This window comes from Diabrotica undecimpunctata, chromosome 8 (assembly GCF_040954645.1).
Source record: "Diabrotica undecimpunctata isolate CICGRU chromosome 8, icDiaUnde3, whole genome shotgun sequence".
Classification (NCBI taxonomy): Eukaryota; Metazoa; Arthropoda; class Insecta; order Coleoptera; family Chrysomelidae; genus Diabrotica; species Diabrotica undecimpunctata.
In genome coordinates, this window is record NC_092810.1 from 39,687,473 (window position 1) to 39,715,135 (window position 27,663).

General features: G+C 32.4%; 2 protein-coding genes and 2 long non-coding RNA genes across 5 annotated transcripts; 2 read left to right on the top strand and 2 right to left on the bottom strand.

Annotated features, from left to right (window-relative positions):
- The first annotated feature begins 4,182 nt into the window (after positions 1-4,182).
- Positions 4,183-5,080, top strand: LOC140448378 (uncharacterized). The gene is made up of 2 exons (XR_011951700.1): positions 4,183-4,586; positions 4,647-5,080. It is a non-coding gene; the product is annotated as an uncharacterized lncRNA (long non-coding RNA).
- Positions 5,081-5,186: 106 nt separating this feature from the next.
- Positions 5,187-6,696, bottom strand: LOC140447471 (uncharacterized). Of its 2 annotated transcripts, XR_011951599.1 has the most exons (4): positions 6,358-6,696; positions 6,086-6,297; positions 5,912-6,023; positions 5,187-5,830 (listed from the first exon to the last, which is right to left on the bottom strand). It is a non-coding gene; the product is annotated as an uncharacterized lncRNA (long non-coding RNA). The 2 variants fall into 2 exon arrangements; XR_011951598.1 differs by having other exon boundaries at positions 6,086-6,687.
- A 1,659-nt stretch (positions 6,697-8,355) lies between these two features.
- Positions 8,356-11,126, top strand: LOC140448379 (uncharacterized). The gene is made up of 2 exons (XM_072541466.1): positions 8,356-9,289; positions 9,491-11,126. The coding sequence occupies exons 1-2, from the start codon at positions 8,902-8,904 to the stop codon at positions 11,053-11,055; spliced, it is 1,953 nt and encodes a 650-aa protein (XP_072397567.1). The 5' UTR covers positions 8,356-8,901; the 3' UTR covers positions 11,056-11,126.
- Positions 11,127-13,692: 2,566 nt separating this feature from the next.
- LOC140447470 (uncharacterized) lies at positions 13,693-27,556 on the bottom strand. Its single transcript, XM_072540137.1, has 5 exons — positions 27,355-27,556; positions 26,888-27,155; positions 26,291-26,729; positions 14,159-14,514; positions 13,693-14,098 (listed from the first exon to the last, which is right to left on the bottom strand). The coding sequence occupies exons 1-5, from the start codon at positions 27,475-27,477 to the stop codon at positions 13,752-13,754; spliced, it is 1,533 nt and encodes a 510-aa protein (XP_072396238.1). The 5' UTR covers positions 27,478-27,556; the 3' UTR covers positions 13,693-13,751.
- Between the last annotated feature and the right edge of the window lie 107 nt (positions 27,557-27,663).

Genomic DNA, 27,663 nt, shown 5'->3' on the forward strand with positions numbered 1-27,663 from the left:
TTTCAAATGGAATAATATGAAAAATGATATTAAAAACTTTATAAAAACCTGTGAATCTTGTCAGAAAAATAAACTCGTTAGAAAAAAATTCGTAAAGCCCATGGAGATAACAACAACAAGCTCAAATCCATTAGAAAAAATATTTTTAGATATAGTAGGTCCTTTACCTTTAACCGAGTCAGGTAATAAGTTCATATTAACATTACAAGATGACTTAACAAAATTTTCTCAAGCTTATGCAATTCCGAATCATGAAACCAAGACTATCGCTGAAAATCTGGTTCGTGGATTTATTTGCAAGTTTGGAAAACCCGATATAATAGTTACTGATCAAGGCCGAGATTTTACTTCCAAATTATTTTCTCAAATCGCCAAGCTTTTTAAAATCAGACATATAAATTGTACTGCTTATCATCCAGAATCAAATGCTGCATTAGAAAGGAGTCACGCTACTTTAGCAGACTACCTTAAACATTATATTAAAGCTGATCAATCCGATTGGGACGAATGGCTAGATTTTGCTATGTTTTCATATAATACAACTAATCATACTTCAACCAAATTCACACCATATGAACTAATATTTGGATATACACCTAATCTACCTAGCAGTATAATACGACCAGTAGAACTCAAATATACATATGAAGATTATTTAGATAATTTAACACTTAAGCTTAGAAAATCTCATGAGTTAGCAAAAACGAATCTATTAGAATCTAAAGTAGTCAGTAAAAAATATTATGACCAAAAGATTAATGACACCGTTTTCTTAGAAGGACAATTAGTATATCTCCAAAATGAGCAAACAAAGAAGGGTCAAACCAAAAAACTTACACAAAATTATAATGGACCTTATAAAATTCTAGAGATAAATTCTCCTGTCAATTGCACAATTTTAGTAAATAAAAAACCAATAAAAGTTCACATGAATAGATTGAAACATGCTTTTGTTTCAGGTATGCAATAATATGGCTGACAAATAGTGAACAAATTCACAAGAAATATACCAATACTCCTATCAACAAATCACCTGGAATCTATTACGAACACATAAAAAATGTTCAATTTATTGAAACTCATTGGAACATATTAAGTCATATTCCTTTACAACCTTTTACAGACAAATTAAATTTTGTAGATCTCACCTATCAAAAAACATTAAGACTGTGTCAAAACAAACCAGTTCTTATTGAATTACGATTATGCGATACTTCACTAAAACTCTTAGGACAAATCATACCTAGACTCTTTCAAGATGAACAAACTTTAAAAAACATAATTCTGCATGAACATTTTAGACCAAAACGCGCTCTATTTAATGCAATTGGATCTGTTTTCAGGACCTTATTCGGTACCTTAGACAGTGATGATGCTGAAAATTTCAATAATGCTATTAACAAAGCTGAAAGTAACGAAAATCATCTTCTTGATTTACTAAAACAACAAATTCATGTAGTAAAAGCCACGATTGCAAATTTTAATAACTCTATTACAAATCTAGACCGAAACAAAGTGATTTTTGATAAAAATTTTGAATCAATTACCAATTACACAGATAAAATGAATAATAAATATTTTAATTTAGATTTAAAACAAAAAATTGAAGAACATTTTACCTTACTAACTTTCTTTATAACAGAATTACAACAAGAATATTCTACTTTAATAAACGTTATTCTATTTGCAAGAAATAATAACCTTCATCCTTCTGTTATAACACCTGAGCAACTAATTCAAGAATTATCTAAAACGGTAACGCATTTACCTAGTACATCGACTTATCCATTTCCATTGACTATCGATTATGCTCATAAATATTTCGATATCATTTTACTTAAATATATATATTTTGATAACAAGATTTTAATTACGGTTAGTATACCTTTGGTTAGTAATACTCCTTATTCTCTTTTTAAACTAATATCTCTTCCTATAATTCATCCAACATTAAAGAGACTTACCTTTATTCTTCCATCTGTCAAATATCTTGTTCTTTCAGAAAATAGAAACATTTATGTTACTATTGATACATTAGAAGACTGTTATTCATTAGATGAAGAAAAACTTATTTGCAAAAATCCTGATACTTTCCGATTTACACACACTAATCCAATTTGTGAAACTGAATTGTTAACTTCAATAACAAACATACCATCTAGTTGCGATACTCGTATAATTCAAACAGAATATGAAATTTGGCATAAATTAAACAAACCAAATTCTTGGATATATGTTTTACCCAAACCAACAGATTTAACTTTAAGCTGTCAGACTAGTACGCCAATATCTATTGTTCTTTCAAACACAGGTATTTTTTCTACTTCGAATAATTGCAAAACTTACACCGGATCAACTATTTTGATATCTGTCTCAAATCCAAAAGAAAGTAATTTTCAGTCTATCATTCCAGATTTATCCCTTCCAGAAGTCTGTTGTGATGATATTAAGATAAATAATGAATCCAAATTACACCTTGTTCCCTTACAATTAAATAATCTCGATCGAGATGCATTAAATTTAGCAAGCCATAAACTAGATAATTTAGAGAAAATGACCTCAGAAACAAATATTAATTTTTCAGACACAATAAAAAATAGTTCTTATTTCACTTATGCAATCTTATTTTTGATAAAATGTATGTTACTTTATATTTTATACAGGATAATTAAATATTTTTACCGACGATTTCGTAGAAATCCGTCACATAGTTGTCAACAAATTACAAATTGTTTAACACTAAATATATGTCAAAGTAAACGAAAACATGTACATGAGACAGATTTAAGTATAGATTGTAAACATAATAAAGACAATAATTATAGTGAATCCAAAAAGTGTGAAGAGACTAGTTTCACAGAGACTACACCGATAAGACGAAGTGAAAGACTATCGAGACTAAAAGAAACTATTTAAATGTGTTAAAATAAAATAATAATGTATACAAATGTTTTATACCATTTAAATGAAAATTCATTTTACAATTATTTTCATTCTTACAAAAGGAGGTGTAATGTACCTACCTACTCACATGTAAGATAATTAAAGTATCTATGTATTTCTATATAGTTTTTAGTCACCTGGTATATGTTATTTACAATTATGAAAAGTTCTCATGTATAATCACTAATAATTATTTGCTGTTAGAAATCAGAATCAATACTCTTCATAAATATTTTCCTATTTAGAATAAATAAGTTTCGCTAGTTTATTCACCTAATACTTCGTATCTATGGAATAATAATAATTTATTTCTCTTATTTCTTTGTTCGATAAGCTATCCGTATTTGCTATTTTAATATTAATATTTGAGTCCAATCTCTTGTACTCAAATCCATCCAGAAACATCGTTAAATAATTGTAGATAACAGAACTTATATATATTCATAGTTTTAAGAAATAACAAGCAGAGTGTAATTTTCATCCTCTAATATAATAAATTTATACATGTCAATATATTCTGTTTAATTCCAAAACAAAGAGTTAGTCCGGAGAAGAAATAAACGCATAGTATTCCATAACAATTGTTTTCTTGTAAGCTTGTATGTCTGTGTGATATGTAAATAATGTTAAATATAGTGTTTTATTTATCTTATGTAGCTGTTTTTTCTTGTTATGGATTTTTGTAAACCAACATGAACATACAATGTGTAAACGTATTTTCCCATTTTTACATCAGCATTAACCAGTGGAGTGCAGTGACAAAGGAGTTCTTTATATATAAAAGAGTAGTTCTTTAAATCCCACAAAAAGAGGAGCTTCTACTTATTGAGGAAGTATCCAATTATAAATCAATTAAGCATAGAATCCAAGAAAAAATATTAACGAAATATGGAAGTTTTAAATGAAGAGAATGATCGATAAGAGGACAAAGAAGAGAGAGAAAGGTCAATCATGAAAGATATTAAGGAACAATAATTAAAAATCAAAATATTAAAAATTGAATTATAATTTAAACAAAATTTGCTCAAGAAAATTTATTATAAATATAGGTACTACACAAAAACTGTTGCCTTTTAATGTCACATATACAAATTTTAAGAAAACAGTACAGAAATTGCTGAACTAATACAATTATAGAAATGCAAATTACTGAAATATAAGCATACCTAATAAATTAATATAAAATTTTTCTTGACAAAGGTGAAAGTAAGGCCCATATTTATAGTCGGTACTCAAGTATCGGTCGATTGTCGATGCTTGAGGTCGACCTTGAGTCGTTTTTGTGTTTTATAAACGAATCTCAAGTACGAAATCGGGCTTGAGTACACAAAAATGACAGCTCGTGCTCAAGCATCGGATCGACCTGCCTTGAGCACGGGATCCTAACCTAACTTGTTTGTTTATTTTTATATTTTTTTCAATTCGTTTCCAATACAATATTTTTTTTTGTTTTTTGCGATGATTTATGGATATTGTTGTTCAACATCCAGGATAAAGTCATGGCAGCTTAATATTTGATCAAAGTTGATAAGAGTTAAAATGGAAACAGGACAAATTCCAGTATTATTAATAGGTGAATTATTATGAATAGTGAATATGCATGCAGCACAGGCACTATCCACTTACTCCAGTATTAAAGCAAGGTATTTATTGATAATAGGCTAAACAAAAAAATAGGTTATTTGATAGAGATATATTTTTAGCTAATGATCAACAAAATAGATATAATAGTGCACACATGTAAGAAATGTTACCAAAAGGCTATTTAGAACCTGGAAAATATGGTTTCCCTGTCTGCAATGAGGCCTACAAATGAAATTAAATACATATCTTGCAATAATAAGTGCTACAGTAGTACTCTGCAATATATCTTTACAGGAAAATATTGATAGTGATGATGATTTTCTAGAAAATACTGATGTGCCAGTAAATAGAAATGTTAATGATGTGGAACAAGGTTTAAATTTTAGGAGACTTTTATTCAACAATGTTATGCATGAGAATGTGAATATATTATTGAATACTTATATTATGTTAAATGTAATTCTTTTTTATTTTATTTGTCAAAATGTATTTTTTATATGTAATTTAAAATAAATGAGAGTTATACTATACTCAAGTATATCTTTTAAGCAAGTATATCTTTATTGATTTCAAGTTGTCTCCCTCCTTTTAAATAAGTGTTTATTCCTTTCATAAAACCTTTCCTTATCAAATTTAAAATTAATTACACATTTAAAATATTAATATTCTTTATTTAAAAATATATTTATAAACCTTCACGATAAGTAAATTTGAAAGTAACAATTTATAAAACTAAAAAATGGAATATCATGCTTGTTAAATATAAAATAATATAATAATCGCTTTACAACCACCATAGTATACATTAAATAAAATGACCAAAAAATATACACACAACTAGTATTTACATTTAGAATTTTTAACAGTTTTCAATATAATACATACATTAAGTACAAAATAAGAATAGTTATATATAAATGATTGTTTTAAAAATCCATAACTATGGATTACTATTAACCTTTGGAATAATTCAAACCTTTTTTTGGCAAATGTTTTTTATTTGCAATTATAATAGCCATTACTTCATTGGTACCTAGTAGTGTTTATTATTATTACATATTGCCATAAGTACATTTAAGATTACTTACCATTTGAAGAACATTGACATTCTCTAGGAACAACAGGTGTCATATTACAAGTATTACTTGAAATTATTATTAAATGTACAGGTAAGATTTATCAAAATTATCATACATAACAACTCTTTATTTTGAACTGGAAAAGCAATGGTGGAAGTCAGATACATCTGATGTTATTGTAATTACACTAACATGTCCTCCTAGCTGGTGGGCATCCTTTTGTCCTGCAATTATACTAAGTGTGAGTATATAGTAAATTTACCTCTTCCAAATATTGTGCTGTCCCAGGGACAGTCGATGCTTACATATCTATATGTCGGGAACAGCAACTTTCACAAACTCCAGCACTACATCAGGCTTTGGTTTTTTCAAAGGGTCATCACCTGTAGCCAGCATGCTGTTGTTTCTCTGCATTTTCTACGACAAAAACTTTGCTTAAATAAATAAAAGTATTTTACCTCTGTTTCAATTTGTTTTACATTTTTCGTAGCTGTTCTGAAGTCCTTAATATATCTGCCTCAGGCTGGCAGTTATATAATAGGCTGTATTTGTACTCACAACCCTTATTTTTTCATTAAGGAAGCACCGTCTATCCTTTTATTCCCTACAGTATTATTTTCTTTACCAGCTGGATTATAAACACCTTTCCTTTTGTTGAATAAACTGCATATTTAGTACAATTTCCGCTCATCTAAAAATGCACATATCTGAAATTTATTCCCTCGAATGCATATTTTTTATAATATATTACATATCTTAAAATAATTTATTAAAAATTAATTTTTTTTAATACACAACATGCCTCTTCTTCAATAAAGTTAAATTTGGCGCTAAAAATCGTTTAGTGACAATGATAATAATTGACAGAATCTTCTTTTTGTTGGATGTTACCAATCAAATTTACTTAAAATCCCTAATTTTCGTGCTTGAGATCAATCTTGTACGAGAATACCCGAAGTATCGTTTATAGAACACAACAAATACTTGAGCATGACTTTGACGTAAGTTCGACTTGGCGGAGCACGTGCTCAAGCACGAGCTTGAGTACCGACTATAAATACGGGGCTAAGTGTAAAACGTATACATTGTAAATTCTCTCACAAACAAAGCAATTGGTTTAATAGAAAATATTTTTTTTAGAAATTGTGAATGTAGTTCTGCAAAATGTTGCCAATTTTACCTGAAATTGTCTTCTTTTTTCCCTTTTATGGCCTTAATTAAACGGTTTTCTTGTTGGTCTAGGTTATGATCTACAGAAAACAATACTCCATTTTCTATGGTGATGTTTTGAAATACTGCTGCTGCTACTATTATATTCATAGTTATTTTCAAATTTAATCTCATTCGATTATTAAAAATTGGGAATAATCGTTTCCATGCCCTGTACTGCCTTACCAGAGCATTCCTAATTGGTATAGGAGATTCATTATAAAGATTATCTGCTTCTGTTCTAGCCGTATCATCAAATATGATTTCAAACTGTAACCATACTGAACAACTATAACAAATAGTACAAACCTAGCAAAGTCTCCAGCTTCAAATATTTGTATGCCACTATTAATAAATGTTGTTTGATCATCTACAGAACCCTGCCATTTTGCAACGATATTTCTAATTTTTAAACTATTTTACTGATTTTTGTACATTTAATGCAAAAATTGTTTTTCTGAACGATATATTTCTGCATTTGAACCTCTATAAGAATCAATTCGTATTAACGTTCAAATAACTGCAGCTATGCATCTTGGAAATCATAGAATTGCATAAAACTCCTCTTCAACTTGGACCATATCATCATTTGTTTGATATATTTTCAATTCTTGAAGCTGTTGCCCTCGATATTCCCATATAGTCAGCTACTGATATTTGCATTTTTCCAGGAACAAAAAAAAAATCGGTTGCCTGTAAAGTCGGTTTTACGGGCGAAGATTTTACGTGACAACGTCTTTTTCTCGGTAGAATATTTATTGATATGAATATTATTAAATTGCACAATAGGAACAAGGAATTGCCGCTATAAACTCAGTTTCTCAACTTTTGTGTCAATCTAACAATTAATCAATCAATCATAGTTTACGATAATGAAATATTAGTGTACAATTATTTACCTTTATTGTTGTAGTTGTTCTAAATGACGAATCTACTCACGAATTGAAGACAAATCTCACGATTAAGGTCTTACATCTTACGATTTTTAAATTTCAAGTGTTTCTAATAAAATGCATGGGAGGATATCAGCTTTTTTTAGATTGTCACCTTGAAATATCCATAAATTGACTGTATTTTTGTATCAAAGTGGGCTACTCCAGTTAACTCAATTAATATACACAAAATAATATAAACAAAGCTTAAAAGGTTCTTTATGCTTTGAAAGTGGTTTATAAACAACTGAATTGTAATGTATATTTTACCGCCTTTAATAAATATGAAGTATAGACTAAATTTTGTGTAAAGAACAAACATTCAACAGACCTAATAGTAAAAACATATTGATTTAAGTGTGAATTTGAGATAATGTGCTGACAAAATGTTAAATCCTAAGAAAACACAATTAAGTTTTTATGTATATTCATTATACTTAATACTCTTGGGTAAAATACCTCATATCATATATGTCTTTAGACACAGTTAATAATTTTCATTGAAGTTTAAACTATAAAGAATGTTTACAATCATTGCTCAATATTAAATGGATAAATCCATAGCAATATTATAAAAGAATATAGGTCCCTAGGTAATTTCCTAAAATTGAAGGGGTGGCTGCAATAACCAGGCAGCTCCACTTTTTTACGAAAATGAGATTTTCAGTGACTTACTCTTAACAAAAATCGGCCGATCGTTCCCTGCAACAAACGGGTATCTCTTAATAACGGCACATAACTGGCAACGATATTTGGAGCTACCTTGCTTTCGGTTTGTAGCAAGAACCGGGCAGCTCCTGGAGCTGCCTGGTTCTTGCACTTAACTGTTGACAAAATAATATAATAGAAAAGATATAAAAATATGCATGGAATATAAAAAATAAGTTTGATTCCTTCATGTATTTGTTTAGTTTCTATTGAATTTTATGTAATAATACAATAATTTTAATATTATTCTATTTCTAAACAGTTTGTAATACGGTCCTGTTCATTTTCCCATGCGCCGCCGTGAACTAGTTACTTACTCGTTTAGTCGGGCAAGCGCAGGTGCTCGTTGTGTTTTAGTTTAGTTCAGATCGACGTGTTGTTATACATAGATACACACTTTTCTTACGATTCGTAGTGAATAAAATTTAGTATTATTTATATTTGAAATGGCAAGTGAACTCAGTTCAAGTGAAAGTGAACCGTTTCAAGATTCGTCATCGGATTTCATTCCTGATTCCGAATCAAGTGAGAAGAATGCTGTAAACGAAGTTGCTGCAAGCAATGTTGCCACTACGTCTGGACTGGTTGAAAATAAAAAATCGAAAAAGAGGAGCAGGGAGCCGAATATGTGGAAGCGAAACCAGAGAAAATTAAGAAGATCTAAAGGTGAAGAGTACATTAATGTTAAAGGAAACATAGTGGAAAGACGAAGTAGAGGAGGTCCATGCCAGTGCCGGTTCAAATGTTTTGAAGGCATAAGCGAAGAAACTCTTGATAAAATTTTCACGTCTTTTTATGAAATAGGTGATAAAGAGCAACAAGATATCTATTTAGGTAAGGATAAAATTATTGGCGCCTGAAAGCACGTATTAGTTATATATCGTTTCATAGGTTCTTGGGTATGCAGATTTCGGTTCCGAGGTTTATTTGATATTTAAACAAATAAATGACGATTCCAATAGCCTTCCATACCTGTTGGTACGGACGGCAAATAATGATTTTTACGAAATATTGATTTTCTGTTCTTTTTTTCAGGTGGTTTAATACAGACGAGAAACGTTGACAGAAGGCGACCGAAAGGAGGTGGTGGAGTTCCAAGAGGCCAAACGTTTTTATATAAAATAAAGAGAGGCATATTTGAGAAAAAAGTGTGTAAAACGGCATTTATGAACATTCACGCAATAACGAAAAGCAGGGTGGAGAGAATAGCGACTCATATGGCTTCACAGATAGTAGGTCCGAAAGACATGCGAGGGCGCCATGAAACTAGACCAAATAAAATCCCAGATCAAATTATCAAGTCCATTGAGGATCATATAAATAGCTTTCCAAGAAGAAAAAGCCATTATAGCAGAAATGATAACCTAAACAGAAGATATCTTTCATCCGAACTGAATTTAAGGCTTATGCACAGATTGTATTTAAAAAAATATGAACCAGAACAGCATAATCTATTAGACACACCAGAGTTTAAGCCAAAAGTTTCATACACATATTATCGGCGTGTATTTGTGGAAAATTTTAATTTAACCTTTGGCCACCCTAGAACAGATACTTGCAAAACTTGCGACATCCTTGACAATAAAATAAAATGTGCCAAAGATGATGAAACTCAAAACACATTGAAGGTGGAAAAAAAAGTGCACCTGACTAAAGCTGATACTTTCTATAAAGATTTAACAGAGAAAACTGCTTTGGCTAAGGAAGATCCCAGAGTTGAAGTCATGTCATTTGATTTTGAACAAAACATGCCCCTGCCACATGTTCCTTCTGGTGACGTGTTCTACAAGCGCCAGTTGTGGTTTTATCCATTTTGTATCCATAAGGGCAGCGTTTCGAAGAGTTACTTTTATGTTTTCGATGAAATAACGGGTCGGAAATCTCCAAATGAAGTGATAAGTTGCTTACACGATTTTATTAATAACTACATTGATCCTCAGGTAACAACCCTTTACGTTTATAGTGACAACTGCGCTGCGCAGAACAAGAACTCCGTTCTTGTTCACTTTTGGCAATCTCTTCTATTGCATGGAAGATTCAAGAGAATAAGACATCGTTATCCCGAACCTGGGCATAGTTTTTTGCCCTGCGACAGGTCGTTTGCTCTGGTGGAAAAAGAAAAAAGAAAGAAAGAAAGAGTTTATCTGCCAGAGGAATGGAGTCGCATGATAGCAAATACCAGTAAGAAGTTTATTGTGAAAACTGTTAAACAAGATATGATTCTAAACTATAAAGAAGTTCTTGAGCCATTTTTTAAGAAAAGCAATATTAAAAATAGTTTTGGTGCAAAATTTACCATATCGAAATATAAAGTTATCGAATTTAGTGATACACATAGAGAGACTGTTACGTGCTCAGAGTCAGCGAATGGTTTTGTGACTGAGGATTTCGTTCTTTTAAAGAAATCTTGTGTACCGATTTTTCCACAAGTACACAATAAGGTTTATAATGCACCGTTGCCTTTGAAAAGGGATAAGCTATTAAATGTCATGGAATTGGCCAGACAGTATGTTGGCGAGGCTGAAATGTGGTACTACCAACAACTTGTTCCTGTAGAGCCAGAAGAATGCCAAACTTCCGAAACTGAAGATGAACACTAGTAACCTAAGAAGAATATTACCTGTTTTTTATGTTTTCATATTCCACTGATTAGTTTGTATTTTGATATTAATGTAATAAAAACATTTTATTTAGTTTCTTTACTTTTTGTATCCAAATAACATATAAATAAACCTAAAACTATTTTTTTTGTATATTTTTGGCAAAGCAGCTCCAATTTTTTTTTATTTTATTAAAATATGATATTTACAATATTTACAAAAACTACGTAAAAACTTTTTCTTTACATGCTTTCACCACAGGAAAAAAAATAATAAAAAATAAACTAATTTTGAATTTTTGGGAGGTTTTTTTCGATTTCCCACAAATTTTAAAATACGGAGCTACCTGGTTATTGCAGCCACCCCTTCAATTATATCTGATACTGGTGGTTCCCCCTAAAATAGGACACTGTAAGCACTCCACATTTTCACTACAGGCACAGCTGACGATACTTTCAACGATTTTCAACTTTAGCGATTCAACGCGCCTAATTCTCTAGTGCCGCGCGCAGCGGACCGATCATGTTTGAGTGGGAGAGAGACGCAAGGCATTCGCCGGTCCGGCGGGCCTCTCTCTCGTTCGGTGACTCACTGTAACAGACGTGAGCGGGACTCCGAGCCACAACCTAATTTAAGACGTTGTCACGTCAAAATATTAATGTTAAAAATATCTGTTGGACTGGTGTAACAGCTCTCCCCTAAAAATATGTGCTGATTAGTATTCTCTACATACATTAGAACATTAATGTTGGTTGGTTTGACTATTCTTAATGATATTACTTACCTCTTTGTTACGAAGTTTTATTATTTTAACTGTATCTTTTGTAGAAGGAAACCTTTCAAAGAAATATCGCTTATGCAGAACTATCCTAAGTCACAAAATGCAAATTTTACAGGAGAGCATTTTTCTGATTTACTGTAAAAGTAAACAAAAATTTTAAAAAACAAAATGACTATAATGTAACTTAAGCCTTTTTTCGATTACGCTTATGTTTTTTCCGATAAAATCAGTTAATCACAAATTTGTGGACTTTAATATCTTGCTCGTTATAGGTAAAATACTATGTCCATATAGGTTTAAATCGAGCAGGAACATAATACACTTAGACTACTTCTGATTTGTATATATAGTGAGCTTAAGAAAGGAAATTAAAAACCAGAAATAAAATGAACAAATGTATTATTGATACAAACGAACAAAAAGTCGAATCGAATATTAGGTAGCTAAGCTAGACATATTACCTGTTGGTTGCAAAAGTAATTTTTTTCTAAACATAATCTTATATACCAGGTAAGTATTAAAAAAGAAATAGGTATGTATTCCTAAGATATAAGGGAATTATTACTCGGAATCATCTATACGTAAAACTGAATAAGGTAAATCAGCATAAAAATCATGGTACTGGGCGGGTATCAATTTCTTGTTGGTACATAAAAATTGTAGATGCTCATGTTTTTTCTTAGTCAATGGAAGAACATTTTATATAACGGTTTCAGCTCGACATTATTTATATCGATATTAATTGACTTTCTTTTTTAACTGGTCTTTCTTGATTCATTCCAACCATGTGTCCATACCATCTCAGTTGGGCTTCTCCAATTTTCTAAATAATTGGTTGGACCCTAAGATGTTCTCTGACTGCCTCGTTTCTAATCCTGTCTAACCTGGTTATACCCATTATTCTTCTAAGAAACTTCATTTCTATGCTCTGTATTTTCGATTTTAATTTTATCTCACTTTAAGTGAGCGTCCAACTTTCACTACCAAAAGTAAAAATCTGCACAAACACCGTCTTGTATATGGTCACTTTGGCTTTTTAGGATACTTCTTTTTTTCGAAAAAAACGTACTTTTAATTGCGTGATACATCCGAGCAGCACTTTCTATTCTGGAACTTATTTCAGTTTCTTCAGTTCCTCTGTTCTCTATTTGTACTCCCAAGTATTTGTAAGTATCGACTTGTTCAAGTGTATTTCCATTAAGTGTTATCTTCGTTTGTTTTCTATTTTTTCCACATACCATTACTTTCGTCTTCTCATTATTGATCTTTTTTATGTTTATAAGCTTAAAATCACAGTGCTTTTTTGTAAACCTATTTTACAATATTGAACATACACTTTTTAATCGTTAACTAATTTAATTTGATAATATAAGCCTTTCTGTTTATTTGGATGCTTTCAAAACCAGAACTCATGTAGACCCAAATAGTTTACGCTTAATAACGTTGTAGATAAAATCTTTCTGGGATAAACAATTTCAATTTTGCAATACCTATTAAGTGAAAGTTCTTGAAATTTTTATATCTAAATACTTATGATATTGTCCCGATTCTCACCCGAAATTAAAGTTATTTGTGCATTTTTAGAAAAGTTATTGTTTATGAATAAAAAATGACATTTAATCTTTTGTATATTTTGTTTACTACATATTATTACCACCAAATTTATCAAAAGCAGTTGTTAGATCAAATAGAGTCACGAAAAAGACTTTTTTTTGGCAACTTCTCTGGTCTAATTGAGTTTTAATAAAATTTTGTTGAAAACTCAATTTATCTCAACTTAACTTTCATAGATCGTTAGTAGATTTTGTAGATGCTTTAAAGAACACTGAAAACATTGTTATTTGTAGAAAAACACATTAAATAAATACTTTATTACAAAATAAATGCAAATACATCTCAACTAGACTAACAAACACTAATGCAGCCGCATGTGACTCATGACGGCGAACTTACTACTGAACCACTTGCCGCAAACTTCACAGGCACACGTCAAAGGCTCCTCGATGTTGTGCACGGTCTTGCGGTGGCCCTTCAGCGACACCTTCTGGCGAAAACTTTGACCGCAAATGTTACACGTAAACGGCATGTCTTGCGTGTGCTGTCGCTCGTGCGTGCGCAGTGCAAACTTCGAAGAAAACTTCCTTTGGCATTGTTCGCATTCGAAGGGACGAAGTTTTTGGTGGGTCATCTTTTTGTGCTTGTTCAGGTTGTAGAAGGTGAGGAAGCTTTTGCCGCAGATGTCGCATATGTGTGGTCTTTCACCTACATGGGAAAAACCAGAAAATACTAAGTTATATACAAAAATACGAGGAATACACTTACCAGTGTGTTCTCTTTTGACATGCAACAATAGAGCATATGACTTCTTGAAAGATTTATCACAGAACTCGCAGATATAGTTCCTAGTTGAATGGGTGTAGTGAATATGTCCCTTCAAAGAGATCGTATTCTTGTATTTTCCTAAACATATTGGACATTCTACTTCGTTTTCCAAATGGCTCTTCCGATGGGCAGGAAAATTTGAAGGAGTGATGTAGACGCCACAAATGTCACATTGCTTTTTATTGTGGGTGGCTGTATGGGCGGTACGCCTGCTTTCATTGGAAAACGTCTTCTTACAGTGATAACAGTGATATATGCCGGGTTTTTCTTCCTTGTCGATTTTGGTATGATGGGCACTGAAAGATGAGAGCGCTAAGTGTATAGAAGTAAATTATTTTTAAGCTTACAGTGCAATTTTGAAAAGAAAACCAATCTGAGGTTGTAAATATATGATACATACTACTCTAAAACAGTTTCACAACCAAATTTTATGGTCCATTCGCTCAGCTCAGGAATATTTTGATTGTCAAGAACAACAATAAAAATCCTACCTCTCAGTATTAATAGCTCAAATAAACTTACTGTTGCAGACTTCTTTCGTTTTCAAACTGAAGTTTTTCTGTGAACAGTGTGAAGTGGGTTTTAGAAGGTACCAGCTCTGTTAAAAAAAAGTAAGTGAGCTTAAAGAAAGTATAAATAAAATTCTACCCAAGGAAAATGTCTCATCTGTTGCACCAGATATGGAGGATATTATTTCCGAAATGCTGGAGAGGCAAAATAGAGCTTCCAAAATAATTATATTTAATGATAATGAATCTGTTAAAAATAATCAATCGGAACGTAATGCAGGGGAAAAACAGATGGTACTTAATATTTTGACTAATTTTAATATTAACAAAATTAATATAAAACTATCTAGATTAGGAAAATTTGCCAACATAACCAGACCCATTAAAGTAGTATTAAATACAGTTGAAGCCGCTAAAACTGTTAAAAGATTAATTAAGTGCCGGATGTCAGAATTTCCCTGGATCAAACAAAAGCCCAGCAAGAGTATTTCAAGAAATTCAAATTACAGTTAGACCATATGGATAAGGAAGGTGATAACTCCAAAACAATCAAATTAATTAATAATAAGTCTACAATCCAAAAAGACATAAATTTATCTAAAAAAAAAATAAGTAGCCCTAGTATATTATTTAATATTGATATTTTATATTTAAATGCACAGAGCTTGTTAAACACCATGGACCAAATCAAGTTAAGCCTGCTGTGTTATTGTCCTAAAATAATAGTGGTTAGCGAAGCTCGAGTTACAAGTGAAATAGAAGATTTTGAAATTGCTTTGTGTAGATATTTATTTATTTATTTATTAAAACTTACAAACACCACCTAGGTAGTAATTACATGTAAGAGTGCTGATTACTTGGTATAAAAATATACACACAAAAACTACAATATACACACAAGTACAAAATAAAAACACAGAAAGTAAAACACATTAAAAAAAAAAGACACAAGTTAATAAAATTTTAAGATTCAGTCCATTACTTATCTATTCATAACATTTTTTAATATCCCTTACACTACAGGTAAAGAGGTCTATATCACAGATCTTTATTAACTCATTACACTGATATTGCATATAGTTTATTATTGCACAAGAATTATATGGACTACAAGAAAACAGGTCATTACTGTTTACCCTTAGGTTGACCTTTGGCACATGAAACCTAATAAAGTTGATCAAACCACATGTCTTATATTTAACATTGTTAATGATACTATGAATAAATACAACACAATGCATGTTTCTTCTTTGCTCTAATGACTGCAAGCCAAATATTTGAAGCAACTCTTTTGATGGCGTAAGGTGAGTATACACATTGTATTTCTTAAGGTATAAATACCTTAGAAATCTTTTTTGTACCTTTTCTATATGATTAATATGAACTTTGGCTTCAGGAGTCCATACTACTGATGCATATTCCAAGTTTGGTCTGACTAAAGCGTTATATAGTTAATGGTTGTGTTTATACTAAAGTGTTTGGAATTTCTTATTACAAATCCCAATATTTTGTAGGCCTTATTAACAATATTTATATAGTGTTCATTAAATTTCATGTTAGCCTGTAAGTATATTCCCAGATCTTTACATTTGGTTTTCCTAGATACTACACAATTGTCAATTCTATAATTATTTTGAATGTAGTCGATTTTGCGAGTAAAAGATATGACTCTACACTTCTTAATATTCAAGATCATATTGTTGTCCCTAAACCATTCCACAACTGAGGTCAGGTCCTCCTGTAGTAACTGACAATCATTTGAAGTATGTATAGTCTTAAAAAGCTTAAAATCATCAGCATAGATCAAACTAGAAGAAAATTTAAGAGATTGTGGTAGTGAGTTGACAAAAATTAAGAAAAACAAAGGCCCTAAGTTGCTCCCTTGGGGGACACCAGATGTAGCCTGAAATTTATCTGATAAACACCTACCAATTTTGACTCGTTGAAACCTTGAATCCACATACGATTTTATAAATGTACAAGCATCATGCAAAAAACCAAACTCATTCAATCTCGATAAAAGAATGCCATGGTCAACCATATCAAAGGCCTTTGAGCAGTCAGTCATTATTAAATCTAATTGGAGTTTATTATTTATTGCCTCACTAGCAAAATTAGACAGAATGCACAGATTACTAGTTGTGGATAACCCAGGCAAGAAACCATGTTGTTCTGGAGCAAATTCATTTTCAAAATTGTTCAGTATATTTATATAGAGAATAGATTCAAATATTTTAGCCAGGGAATTAAGGATACTTATAGGACGATAGTCTTCTATATTGTTTCTATTACCTGATTTAAAAACTGGAGTAATGGTAGCCTCTTTGAGTTTGTCTGGAAAGGTGTTAGTTTTAAGAGATAGACTAAATAGATGTGATAATGGCTTTTGAAATATATCAGAACATCCTTTAAATATATAGAGGCAGGGATATTATCACTACCAGTGGAAATATGCTGCAATTCATCTAAACAATCTACAAGAGGTGTTGTACTATATATTCAGGAAAATCTTAAGTGTACTGCCGCTAAAACTTTTGTTAAAGAAGATATCTGAGATGAACTATCTGAGATCTTCACAGTCGAAAAAGGAGTTTGACAGGGTTACATATTGTCACCTGCATTATTTAACATATACTCTGAAAACATCTTTAGAGAGGTCTTGGACGAATCAGTAGATGGGATTGCTGTAAATGGCCAACTTATAAACAATATTAGATATGCAGACGATACAGTGTTGCTGGCAGATAGTGCGCAGGGGCTCCAAAGGATGATTGATAACGTTGTAGAAGTATGTAACAAATACGGCTTAAAACTAAATTGCAAGAAGACAAAAATAATGATCATTAGTAAAAACACCAACATAAACGCCCAAATTACAATAGGCGATACATCGTTAGAAAGAGTGGAAACAATATGCTATTTGGGCTGCAATATTAAGGATACTTGGGATCACAGCTACGAAATAAAAATTCGTATTGAAAAAGCCAGAAGCTCTTTTAACAGCCTTAGGAAGATTCTCTGTAACTTATCTTTAAGTATCAATATACGCATAAGAATTAGATGTTACGTCTTTAGTGTCCTTCTCTATAAAGTAGAAAGCAGGAGCCTTATAGAAGATGCTATAAAACGATTAGAGGCATTTGAAATGTGGTGCTACGTATGTTGAGGGTCTCATATATACACCACACAAGTAACATAACTATTTTCCAGAGGCAAAGAAAAGACAAAGAAATTATTAACACCATAAAAAACAGAAAATTGGCTTACTTCGGCCACATCATGCGTAATGATAAATACCGACTTCTACAATTGATTCTACAAGGCAAGCTTGAGGGTAAGATAGGCCCTGGACGTATATCCTGGCTGGCCAATCTTAGGCTGTGAATAGAATAAGATGGGTCAATGTGGTCGCCAACATCTCTAGAAGATAGGCACATTTAGAAGAAAGAAGATAATTTTTGGTGTAAATTTGTTAAAGTAGATATTGGTTCTTACAAGATTGTTTTGGGCAGCGTGTATCATTCACCTTCTAGTTCTGATGCAGTATTTTTAGAGAACTTAGAGCATATTTTTGACGATTTATTTAAAAGTAATGTCAGTTGGGTTTTACTTGGTAATTTTAATTTGGATTTTTAGTAGTATTAGTTTCTACACCCAGAAAATTAAAGCAATGTTTTTGTGGCATTAAGCAATTAGTAACTGAACCTACTAGAATTACGAATGTTAGTGAAACCTTAATTGATTATGTTCTTGTTAATAATGATCTAGTTAGTTCTTTGTTCATTCAACTCCCAAGTTGAGTAATCATTCAATAATATTGGTCAGTTTTAGTAATAGTTTTAAAAATTTTAATATATCTAGTAAATGTAATAGACATCTTAACGAAGAAAAAATATATCAAATCCAAATGAATTTACTTTCCTGTCATTGAGATTTAGATTATACTGATGTCAATTTATTTACAATGAGATTTTATCAGTCAGTCTGTCATAAAAAAAATAGCAGCTATTCAAACATGTCAGATCAAAAGTAACACCATGGTTTGATAATGAAGTTAATAGTAAAATTAAAATTATGGCCAAATTATACAAATAGTTTAAAACTGCTAACACAAGTGATAAAAATGCCAAATGGGTGGTTTTTAACCCGGCGTCACATACGTGGATTTTTCTGTCATTAGTACATATGTGGGGTGTGACAAACCCCAATTTCTAAGAAAATCAATTTTTTCTGGCAGTTTTTTTATGTTTTCTAATTTCATGGTCTGAAGTGATCATCTAACACCTTTATTCAAAAGAAATTAAAAATAAACTAATAATAGGCAATTCTCCATAAGCAAAAACCACAACTTAAATGAACAATCTTACCAAAAAATATAAACACCATATGATCAAAAATACAATAGTAAATGAAAATCTAATAGTAAGATAATACAAGGAAAAACTCTGCCCGGTTGTACAGTGAAAGAAAAAAAATTAATCGCTATTTGAATTCATGCAATTTTGACAACTTATGACAGCATGCTCCAGGCACAGGAATGATTCACAGTTTGAACAGAAATATTTAGTTTTCCGATCTCGGCTTCTTGGACATACTGAACATCTTCCCATGAGTTTTGGAATCTCGGCAGGTGGCACTGCAGGGGCATCTTGGCCAAAATGTGCAATGTTAAGACGAATACTCCTTGGTATTCTTGGATTATTTTTTCTTTCAGATATGTGGTCCTGGATCAATTCAAAGCCCAACATTTTGATAAACAATCTTCTGGCAAGTTTGAAATCTTGATTGTTTTCTCTGTATATCACCAAAGCATTTATGGCGGCTGTATTCAAGAGAGAAAACACGATCGTAAGAGGCCATCTCCGTGAGTTTCTAGATACGTTATATGATGCAGACGTTCATCCACTACATCTACTCCACTTTTAGTAAAGTTGTAGAAGCTTATTATTTCTGGTAAATTTTTATCGCCAGTTGCTTCATCAATAGCTCCATCATGGTGCATGGTGGACAACAGTAGGACGTTTTTATTTTTTTTCGGCACATACGATAAAAGTGTAATATCTTTCTGAAAGCCAAATAAAGATGTCATTTGTTCTCTGTTCTGGACTGTCAAAAATTGTGCTGGGATGCATCGTTTGTTCTTTCTCAGCGTGCCTACTGACGTAAGTTTATGCTCGTTCAGCAATTTTATCATTAATTCATAACTAGTGTACCAGTTGTCAAAGGTTACATTTCGGTTGGAACCAGAAATAGGTTGTATTAGCCTCTCTACTATATCTATTGGGGAATTACTAACACTGTAGGTACCTTCTGGCTGTTTTCCTGCATACACTTCCAAATTTAAAACGTAGTACGAACGGGCATCAACTAGGGCTTGCACTTGGATCCCATACTTTGCAGGCTTGTTGGGCATGTACTGTTTGAAAGCACATCTTCCACGAAAAGACTCCAACTTCTCATCTATCGTCACATATTGAGAAGGAGTATAGGCCTGCTTACAATTTTCAATAAATTTGTCCAGAATTCCACGAACTGGAGCTAATTTGTCAATCGCCAATCTGTCTTTACGATTCTCGATGTTATCGAACCGAAGACAGACCATCAGGAATTGAAAACGATTTATAGACATCGTATTGCGGAATATATCGACACCAGTCCCATCTGTTTGCCATAAGTCTCTCAAATTCTGACGATTAGAATGAAACATACGTGCTAAATAAAGAAGTCCGATAAATGATTTAATTTCACATTCATTGGTTGGTTTCACCATGCATTTATTTTGATATGCAATTGATTTTTGTTGAATTTTGAGATTGGTCCAGCGCACTATGTCTTCGATCATTTGTCGGTCAAAAAACAATTGCCAACAATCTAAAGCACGTTTAGCATTTTTTGCATAATGCTTCACACCCGGCAAATGAGTAATAATGTTCTCTGATCTTGTTCGAACCCGTTTATTATTTGAAGCAAGTTTGTTCCATTGTGTTCCGTCTTTTCCGAGATACATTTCTTCGTTTCTTGGAGGTCCGTCAGTGCTTTTATTTTCCGTCTCATTCTGAAGTTCTGTTTTTGATGTCTCCATGTCTGAATCTCCGTCAGAAACTACATCTTCTATTGCGATATCCTGCTCCGAGTCGGTGTTGTTGTCGCTTTCAGAGATATGGTCAATATCGTCATCGCTTTCCGATTCAATGGCATGGTCATCAATTTCAGCCCTAGAGCTTCAAGCAAATCAAATTAAACAAATGAATATGCAGATTCAAATAAGTCAAAAATAAAAACTTACTTATAATGTCAAAATTACAAACGCGAATACATAAGTGGGGTTTGACACACCCCAGAGCGTTTCAGGCGCTTGTAACTTCACTCAGTGCCTACAATGTACTGAGGTAACGCCTGAATTCGATGGTGGGGACATTTTTGGGAAGCTATTGGGGTGGACGTGCGCATAAGTCTGCGTTTGATTTATTTTAAGAGCGATATTTGGGAGCTGGGGTTTGTGAAACCCCACATATGTAGTGCCGGGTTAAAAGGGCAAGAAATGTGGTAGGTAATATGTTAAAAGCAAAAAAAGGAACAATTTTATTTTGATAAAATCCATAGATTCCAAAATAACTCTAGACTTACGCGGAAAACTCTAAAAACACTAATTAACAATAATTGTCAAAAATTCCCTCATCGCATTTAATTTATGGTTCAGAATCAGTTATGCATTCTGAGTGACAAAGTTGAAATGGTGCGTCAGTTTGTTGAGTATTTTGTCTCTAGTATTAAGCAAATTGTTGAAACTATCAACTCTGAAGAATTATGGACTCATGATAATCAGAATTTGTATCCGTAATATTTGTATATGTAATCAGGTTACTATCACTGAGTGACTTGGCAGTCATGGTTAAGTTGTTAGATCATAAGAGTAACATTAATGAAATACTAAACTCCAAAATGTTAAAAAGAGTTTGTTGTAACTTGTGGTCACATTATCTTAAATTTTATAAATACTTCTCTTAGATCATCCAAAATTCCAGATTTATTGAAAATCAGTACAATTGTTCCAAATACCAAAAGTTAATAATACTATTAAGGCGGATGAATTTAGACCTATTAATATACTTCCACTCATTAAAAAATTATTAGAGTTGGTAGTACATGATCAAGTCATGGATCACATTAATAACAATGAAATCTTAATGAATAATGAGTCAGGTGTTTGTAAAAAGTATTCCTGCGAGACTGCACTGCAACTTTTACTTTGTAAATTCAGGTCTGAATTGGACAATGATAATTATGGAGTGGTGGCATTCCTTGATTTAAAAAGAGCTTTTGAAACTATTGATCATAATATACTTCTCACAAAATCAGAAAGCTATGGCGTTGGAGGAAATGTTCTTGAATGGTTTAAAGATTACTTATTGGAATAGAAGTGCAGATTGATGATATTACATTTTCTGAAATTAGTGTTAATATTGGGGTACCTGAAGGTAGTGTGTTAGGATCCCTTTTGTTCATATTGTATTTAAATGATATAAACTTGTTTGTTAAATGTGATTTGACGTGAAGGATAGAGGTATTCTAGTACATAATAATTTATATAATATATATATATATATATATATATATATATATATATATATATATATATATATAAGTAACGATGATTGAGGTTTTGAGTTGATAAGATATTTTCGTGCTGAACACTTATAAATAAATACATTTATATAAATTAGAACCGCTCGTTTTATTTAAAAACGGTACAGTGGTGTCCGGTGTGAGATTTAAAAATAAATTCAGCAGTGATTGCTAAAAAAAAAACTTTTGAACTTTTGAAAAGTATTTTTCGTCGAAAACTTCTAGAAAAAATGATGATAAATTCGAGAATGTTTCCAAAAGATAAGATGAAACGCCTCGAATTATTAAATAAGTAGCTAGACAAAACGACGACGAGAAACTCGAAAATGTTTCTAGAAGATTTGACGAAGTATGTAGTCAGAATAATGAGAAATTTGAAGAAGTTTCTAGAACATTCGATAAGGCAAAAGAGAAGATAAAACAGCTAGAGAGCATGATAACTAATACGAAAGTGCTTCCACCAGTTAATTCAGTCGTTTTAGATCACGTAGTGAAAGGAGAATCACCTAGGGACGAAACGACATATCATATGAGATTCAAATTGCCACTATTTGATGGAAAGTCTTCTGTGTCCATATACCTTAGACAATTTGAAGCTATTACGACAGCCAATCATTGGACAGAACAAGAAAAGGCTGTTTCCTTAACTGCTGCTTTACGAGGTGATGCTGCGGATATCCTAAGATCGATTCCTAAGGGTCAAGAAAAATGTTACCAGACCTTGTTCACTCGACTAGATAAACGTTAGATGTTTAAACGCTAGTAAACGATGAGATGCTCATCTACAACAAGTCTACAAAGTACAAATAAGAAGTAGAATTCAACGAGCAAGTGAGAGTTTGCAAGAATTTGAAGCAGATGTTGTTTGTATAGCGCTGGTGGCTTATCCAGAGGCACCAGACAACATATTGGAAGAAATTGCTGTAGATACCTTCGTCAATGGGTTGAGAGACAATGAACTACAGAAAGCTTTACGACTAGCAAGACCGAAAGTTTTAGATGAAGCGCTCGCCATTGCTTGGAACACGAAACAGCTAGTCTAGCTTCACGGAGCTATCGAGTACGAACCTCTGAAGAGATTGACGAACAGAACGAAAAACATCTGGAGGAAATCGTACGGAAAGTAGTTTGTAACACGATGACTTTGCCCCGTGAGACGAACCACCGTCATTAATGATCAATGGCAGCCTCAACAGCTACAAGACGCTCAAGCAGATTATGCATGTATAAAAAGAGTATTGGATTAGATACATCGAAGTGAGAGACCTACTTGGCAAGACATTAGTGCATATAGTTCAGAAGTCAAGTCTTACTGGAGCCAATGGAATTGCCTAGTGCTAAAAGATGATCTTCTGTATAGAACCTTTGAGAACGAGTATATAATCTAAGCTTCAGTTGATTGTACCAAAAAGTAAAGTGTCAGAAGTATTGCGTCAAATGCATGACAGTGCATCAGGTGGACACTTTGGTATTACGAAGACTCTGCAAAAGGTTCAAGAACAGTTCTATTGGGTGAACTGTAAATATGATGTAAGATGGTGCCGGAAATGTGAAAGAGGGCACCCATGAAACAGTACAATGTTGTTAGTCCTACGGAAAGAGTAGCAATCGACATTGCAGGTCCACTTGAAGAGACGAATGATGGAAATAAATATATCCTGGTACTGATGGATTATTTTACGAAATGGACTGAGGCCTATGCGATACCAAATCAAGAAGCTGCTACTGTTGCAGAGGTAGTGGTTAAAGAATTCTTTAGCCGATTTATTGTTTCCTTGGAGATCCACTCCGACCAAGGGCAAAACTTCAAGTCAACCCTTTTCCAAAACGTTTGTAAATTGATTGGTGTCAATAAGACCAGAACGACGCCCCTGCATCCTCAATCAGGAATGGTCGAGGGGATGAACCGAACATTGGGTAAACATCTGTCCAAAGTTGTATCAGAACATCAAAGAGATTGGGAACAGCACATTCATTTATTCCTAATGGCGTACAGCTCGGCTGTGAATGAAACTACACGCCAGACTCCAACCTGCCTGATGTTGGGTCCTGAAGTTCGTTTGAACTGCGACCTAGAGTTTGGCTGCAGACCTTCCGAAGAACATGTTGCAGGTGAAGATTATGTCGACCGCCTGAAGTTAAGAATGAACAACATTCATGAACTTGCCTGACAATACATACAGTTAGCCAGTGACAGAATGAAAGATAAATATGATTCTCGATTCAAGAATGAATGCTATAAAGTAGGTGATCTTGTTTGGCTTTATAATCCTCAATGTCGTCGAGGCTTGTCTCCTAAATTGCAAAGACAATGGGAAGGTCAGTATGAAATTAAAAAGAGAATAAATGACGTAATATACTGAATTAAGAAGTTGCCGAAAGGTAAACCAAAAGTAGTTCACATAAATCGTCTTGCACCTTATGCTGGCTCAAATGAAACAGAAGAAGTACGAACCCTTCAACATGAGATCAAAGATAACCGGCGACCAAGCTTTAATGCATTTATGTCAAATTACGCAGAGAGAAAGAGTGCTAGATTCGGCGTGACTACAGAAGTTCAGCAGGATCTTTTTAGTGTTTCGCATAACATCTCTCTAGCCCACTGTGTTGCCTAAGATCTTGAGACGACTAAAAGAATCTCGTCCGTATTTTATAAGAAGTTCGGTCGTTTTGACGAGTTAAAAAATCAGCAGCTTAACCCCTTAACGTACGTGCCCGTCTCAGACACGGGCGCGCCTTACTGGTAATTTTGTACGCGCTCGTCTGGGACACGGGCGCCGGTTAAATTTTATCCATAAAATTTTTCAAGCCTTGCAAAGCGGATATTTGTATAAAGAGACATATGTAAGCATATATCTAAATTATTTTTCTATTATAAAATAGATGACTCAGTCAGTATTGAGTTACTTTAAAATATATTTATTATCTCATAACTTGCAATTTGCAATCATCATCATTTATAACCGATATTATTGTCGAACTTTTGTTTTGATACAAGCCTTCTGTCTTGCCGGTGTAAAGTCGTCTGAAGTCGATATTTATTGTTTTTTGCATTTGAACTAATTTGTGCCTTATTTTCAACATATTATTATATTGTTTGGTAAGTAAATTTTGCATATAATATTCGGTAGGTTAGAGTAATGTGTATATTTTTTGTTTTACTAAATTTCATTATAATTCATCTAAAATACAATATTGTGTGTGTGTGTGTGTGTGTGTGTGTGTGTGTGTGTGTGTGTGTGTGTGTGTCAATAAAATATATTTGTATTGTTCATATAAATCATACTACTATTTACCTATTCAAAGTATTTCGTCTGAACAAAATTTTTAAATTTCAACGGATTTGCATACCCCCCCCCACGAGAAAAGTAAAGGTTTTACGCCACTGAAAATATTTTTTTTATTCAATTATAACCAAAACAAAACATTTTTACTAAAAAAAAAATTCGATCATTTTTTGACCATAACTTCAAAATTAATGTGTACGTTAAGGGGTTAAAGTTGGAAGAGTACTGAGATTAGAAGATGGTCCTCGTTCTTTTGCTGTACATGGTGACCAGGAAGACGTATACAGACAGACAAGGCAAGCTACGAGAATATATGGCATGCTCTAACTAGTTTGAAGAAAATCATGTGCAATTATGACATCAAGAATTTGGCCTTACCCAAGATATGCCATGTGCTAGAAAATCTAGATTGGAAGATTGTCAGAAGCATGCTTAAAATGATCTTTCAAACAAACCTTCTTTTCAACCCCTATCAGTTAACAACTGTATTTGTCCTGTCTCTAGAGAACAGAAATATTAAATTCAGTTTAGTATTTCTATCCCCTACATAATACTGTTTTCACTACCTTTATAAAACAAAAACTACATTTTAAACAAAGATAACACATAATATAACAAATAAACATGATATAATATTCAACAGGACTTACCTCTTAAAATGTATAATATACAAAGGCTTATAAAAGAATGATCCGTTGCAAATTTTGCATGTCCAACTCTTATTAGCTGGATAATCTTTATGTGCCTGTGCTAAATGCTCCCTATATGTATGTATATTGGCACAATTCATGTTACATTCATCACACTTAATGGTAGAAAAATAATGGAATTGCACATGGTCCAGCATATCCTTATCTAGAAACTCTTGACCACAGATTTTGCAAGGAACTTTTTCACTGTCATTAGTGTTGGCTTCTGCTAAGAAATTAGAAAAAAGAACTGGTTCTTCGGTCTCAGTCTCTGTTACAAATACATTCTCTACTGAATTATCTTCGTCGGATTTCAGTTCAGTTTTTACTGTTTCATATTGGACAGCAATCTTCAAATCTTCTGTTTCAAGTTCAGATACAGTTGATTTTGGAGAATTTCCTTAAAAGTGTATAAATTAGTATATTCTCTAATATCTTATGATGTTTTTATAAAATAATACTATATATAACATAATAATTATAATGTAATATAAAACTACTCAACAATCCAACTTATATTGACTAGGAAAAGGACTTACAGGAATCAAATATACCTACTGCTCAAAGGTGTGGATGGTTCAGTACTAGAGCGTCCTTCATAATCATGATCCAGGATACATTCCTCCACTGACTGAATTTTTTCTTCTACTTCTACTGCATTATCAACTATTCTAGTTTTTATGTCCAGTTCATCCATATTAATTTCCTCTAACATGTGTAACTTTCTGTCAGCTTCTAGAATGTTTTGCTGAATTTGGAAAGCAAATTTTAAATTGAAACAGCATTTGACACACGCAATTGTTGGAAATGGCTCGTCTTCGTCGATCTATAAATTAATAGTTTCCAATTTTATCACAATTAAATCTGGTATAAATGTAGGTTTTAAGGGTTTTTTAAACTATTTAAAAACGATATCTAGTATCTGTAGGCAAATACAATAAAATATTTATGCAAATTAGTAGCTGACATGCATAAAAATCGCGATTTTTTAAAAAATCCTGCTCTCAACCTATTTTTGGCATTACCTTTATTGCTGTCAGAGCTTCTAAAAATACTGTATTATCGTCATTAAGTAATGAATGCGATATAACAGTTTCCGACAAACACAGGCGACAGAATTTCTTTTTGTTAATTTCCAGTCTATCCATTTTTGTTTGAAATCAAAAATCAAATTATTTAATTTTCGTTTATTTTCTTGACACTTCGATGACTGACAAGTGACAGTACACCAACAAGGAAAAGGGGATGTTCCATTTTATAAATGTGGAAAAAAAACATAAAACAAATAAAGTCTGTTGCTCGGAACTTATTTTCTTGTGACATTTTAATATTAT